Raw genomic sequence first — 4852 nt, forward strand, 5'->3', positions numbered from 1 at the left:
GTTTTTACGTATTCAATATAATAAAGCATAATATCTATATTCCAAAAAATTTGTAAACTAAAAGAATAATAAACTTACCATTAAAAATTTTCTTTCCATTAATTATAAGAAAATAATTAATTGATTGATATTTAAATTTCATTTTATAACTAAATACTGACCTCATATATATATATATTTAAGGGTATACAGGGAATCTAAGGGTAACAAAATATTCAAGGTAGACAAATAGCATATAACTTTATCATGTTAGAGAAACATTTATTCTTTCTAACCTGTTAAAAAATACGCTCTTAGCAACAAGTTATACTTATTCATGTGTACTTTTCAAAATTATTTGCAAATATTTAAAAACTGAAATTATTAAATTAATAAATAAAATTATAAGACGAAAATTAAGAGATATATATTTATTTTATATATATAAAGTTAACAGACAATTTCAAAAGGGATTAACTTATTATATTTGAAAAGCTAATATAAAATAAAAATATTAAAAAAATATTATAATTTTAAATAAAAATTATTTCTTACATTTATATTCTACATTAATCGTTAGTATACAGTTAAGTTCTTCACGATAAATATTGATAACTATTTCTAATTAAAAAGACAATTATTAATATTGGAATAGATTAAATACTAAAATTCGTATTTTATTAACGTGTGATAATTGATATAAAATTAAATAACTATTAAAGAAAGGAAATGATTTATTTATCTTACAGCACTGAATTCTTATAAATTATTTTGTATGCTTATACTGTAGACTTAGTATTAGGGAAAAAAAATTTCAAACAGGTTTTTTCGTTTTTCAAATTTTTTAATTTATTATAAAGCGAGTTTTTCTTTACCTTTCGTGTTATGATTCATTATTTCAACCAAGACATATATTAAATGCAGTTATTTATAACTCAACATAACACAAAGTAGAAAAGATTATAGCAGATCTTTAATTAAAAATTTAATCAATTTATAAAAGTATAAATCATTTCGTCACAAGAAAAGTAAGTCAAATAAAGTAAAAATCAATTAGTTCGTAAAAAAATAAAAATTGAATTTATTTAATACTTTCCAAGCATAAAAGCAAAAGAAAGCAGGATATCTCAACAGTCTTTTTAAATGCAATTTGTTTTTATACGTTTAAAATCAATTTGATTAGAATTGATTTAACCGTTTTTCTGATATTGTGGATTTTTAGACAAAAAGAAAATAATTTGCTTTTTATATTATGATGTAGATAAGCTCTTTAACATACATTTTAAAAATTTTACTTATGACTCAGCTCTATGTTTATAATAATTATATATATAAACACATATTTAAGTCAATCAAATATATATATATATATATAGAATACATTTTTTTTAGAATTTTTAGAAAATAATATATATATTTGAAAATTCTTTGAAACTTTATGTATGTTTTTAAAAATAATTTTAAACTAAAATATCTACAAAATTAAATAGCTCAATATAAATCAAAGTAAGATATTATTCTGTTAATTTTTTAGACCGTTTCGTATCCTACTTTTTCTAAGTGTTTTAATTGATAACAATTATTTTTTAAGTACTCTTAATTTGATGATTTTGCAACAACTGTATGTTAAAACTGTCTTAACAGTTATTTAATATTATGTGTACCAATCAAAGATTTGCGCTGTTTATTATTTTTTTTATTTTTAACTTAATCAACTAAAAGTAAACTATATCAATCAAATTACTTTTGTCGAAAAATACTTTGAATAAAACTTTTAAAAAATAAGTTTTTCTTAAAGTTTTAAAACAAACATCTCTCAAGAGATAAAAATTTCTATTGTAATCGTTAAAAATATAAATAATTCTTCCTCTATACATTTGTTTTCGTGAAAAATATTTGTTGTTTATTTACTTTAATTATCGCATTAAGTAAATGTTTATTATTGGAAAATTATTTTTGAAATAATAATTGATAACCTTTAAGGTCCGTGAACATGATTAAGAAATGTATTTATTAAAAGAAAAAATCTTTACAGTTTTCATTGCTATTGAATTGAACTAAAAACATTTGATTTAAAAAAAGAAATATCATTATAGAATACAGGTAATCAAATATCGATTATGAATGTAATTTTTTAATGTAAATTTTCCTTTTTTCAGCGTTACAATGACCACCTGTTCGACTATTGTGGCTTTGGGAATGATGCCATTTAACATGTGGCTTTACAGTAGCAGCTTGCAAACTAGCAAAATGGTTATTCCTTATGACAAAATGACTATTTCTTTGGCCGCCGTTACTACCCCCGTAGCAGCAGGAATGTTGTTTCGATGGAAATTACCAAAAATGGCACCGTATGTCACTAAGGTAATTTTCATTCATTCGAATTAAGATAATTTAATTCAAATTTAATGGAATAAACAAATTGAGCAATCCCCTTTCAGATTAATAAATTTTAGTCAAATTTTTAAAATTATTACTATTTTTTTTTATTTTATAAAGATTTAAACCAAATTATTGCTTACGATCAAGTTCACCCTGAGTATTTCTTGCTATTAAACCAGTTTTTTTGAAGGACAATTCGTTTACATATTTTACCTCTAACAATAGGTTTATATTCATAAATATTAGGAAACTCAATTTAAACATTTGTCTTCAAGTGTAGATAATGAATATTCAGATATTTTTAGTTGATTAATTATTCAAAAGATGGCGACACCCGTGATTTAAAACCCAAAACGGTTTTAGCACGTAATTTTTAATATTGTGTAGTAAGATATTATCAAAATGGAAAAATAAGTAAATTAAATAATTTGTTTATAATATAAAATTATTTATTAATTTATTTTTAGCATTTTTGAGAAAGTTTTAACCCTGACCCGTTTATTAAAAACCTTTGTTACTATTAGCGCTACTAGTGTGAGAGAAAGGAACTATTTTCCGTGCATTTCCCCGACGAAGGTCGCCTGTGTTATTGTTCATTGTCACGTGACCTGTGTTAGTGATACCGCTTGGTACGATTAGAATAATCGCTACGCATTGTGTCTCTAAAATAATAACTTCCGACATTACTAAATTTATGACAAATAAATGACATAAATATCTCTTTATACTTTACAGATCGGCAGTTATGCGGGATTCGCCATTATTTTTATCTGTCAAACTATGGAACTAATCGTATTTCCTGATATATTCGACGGAATCGGATGGCAATTTTACGTTGCACTATTTACTTTGCCCAGTTTGGGTTTGCTTCTTGGTTACGGTCTGGCTGCACTTTTCAGACAACCAAGTTGTGTAAGAAAAACGATCGCCATCGAATGCAGCATTCAGAATATTGGCACGGCCCTTACTGTTATTTCTTTATCATTTCCTCTCAAGGTATAATAAAGTTTACATATTTTCTAACATATCTCTTAATTTTAACAATTTATATTTATTTATTTATTTATTTTTTTATAGCTTCAAAAAGATATCCTTGCTTTCCCCTGGCTTTATTCCATACCGTTATTGACAACTGTGACGGTATGTTGCGCTTCGTATCAAATATATAAACGTAACTGCTTGAAGAAAACAGATGACAACGATGATTTCGAGAAAAAGAATGGTTAGTTACTCTTTCTTGCTTAAATTTACAAGTATCTTTTTATTTATTTATTTATTTATTTATCTTTTTATGTTTTAGGTCATCTTGCTTGCGAACATGTCACTAGCAATGAAGAAACTGTTGCTTTTATGATGGATCACGTGAAACAAGAAAAATTATCATCAGTCTAATTGTTCACCTCAATATTCAATAACAACTATTCCATATATATATTCTCTCAAAGCATTTCGTGAAAATTTGAGGGAAATATTATCTAAAATCGTCAGTTTAATGACGGTTTATTTTACATATTATCATTAATCATGAATTTTATTTCTGTGTCATTCAGATGATGCGTGATCATTCTGAAACATACATATCCTATCACTTAAAATGACGGATTACTCTGTTATTTTTTTTAATGAAATTTCATTATTTTTCATTTCCTGAAGAATCCCAATCATATGATATTTCCTATTCTAGAAGATGCGGGTTTCTATTTTTTTTATTTTTTATTTTTTTTTAATTCTTTAAATCTTGTTTAAATATTATATTGCTCTTTTACATCTATTTAAAAATTCGAGTCTTCTTTCAGTTCACAAATTATGAGCTTTAACTTACCTTATCCATATTTTTTCTTTATTTTTTATTTTTACTTTATGAAAATATTTCATGTTTCAATTGTTTAAATGTTTCAATTAAGTTGGTACTGTACTGTACATGATGTAATCTTATCTAATACAACATTACGAAACTTAAAGTCATAGAAACTTAAAGTCATAGAAAAAAAACCCAAGTTAAGAAAATATTTTTTTATTTTATATTTATTTTTTCCGTTGATAAATTATTTGTTTCGCCTTTAATCAGCATTTTTCTTTCAGTGTAAACTAAGTATATGAATAAAAAATAATAAAAAACGGCCTTCTATGTAAAATACTAATTAAAAGATATACCTAAACTCGCTTTTCTTTAAATAAATTATTTAAATGTTTACACAAAAAAGCATAAATAATCAAACATGAGAATGTATTTAGAATGATATTTCAAAAGGAATCAAAACGGAAAATTGGAATTTCTGTATAATAATATAAGAAATAGAGTTTTCACAAATAGCAACATTTTCTTTCATTTACTAAAACAATAGAGTTTTTTTTAATTTATTTAGTAAATAGCTTTAAATGTCTCTTGTTAATAACGAGCTTACTCNGTGACCGTAAAGTCTCAGAACATTATATAAACGTTTAAATGCAATATTCATTTTTTTAAATACTGTAATGTAATGTAATTGTT

The 4852-nt window shown here is 24.1% G+C and overlaps 1 protein-coding gene across 2 annotated transcripts in view; it reads left to right on the forward strand.

Annotated features, from left to right (window-relative positions):
• Window positions 1–4049, forward strand: part of LOC111620602 (solute carrier family 10 member 6-like) — a 9724-nt gene extending 5675 nt beyond the window's left edge. For both annotated transcript variants that reach the window (XM_023362567.1, XM_023362568.1), the window contains 4 exons: window positions 2139–2343; window positions 3097–3357; window positions 3439–3583; window positions 3662–4049. In XM_023362567.1, the coding sequence (XP_023218335.1) occupies window positions 2139–2343; window positions 3097–3357; window positions 3439–3583; window positions 3662–3753 (703 nt within the window). In that variant the 3' untranslated portion in view covers window positions 3754–4049. The remainder of the gene's footprint in view (window positions 1–2138; window positions 2344–3096; window positions 3358–3438; window positions 3584–3661) is intronic.
• The last annotated feature ends 803 nt before the right edge of the window (window positions 4050–4852 follow it).

The sequence above is a fragment of the Centruroides sculpturatus genome, unplaced genomic scaffold (assembly GCF_000671375.1).
Source record: "Centruroides sculpturatus isolate CEXI.00-Female unplaced genomic scaffold, Cexi_2.0 scaffold137, whole genome shotgun sequence".
NCBI lineage: Eukaryota > Metazoa > Arthropoda > Arachnida > Scorpiones > Buthidae > Centruroides > Centruroides sculpturatus.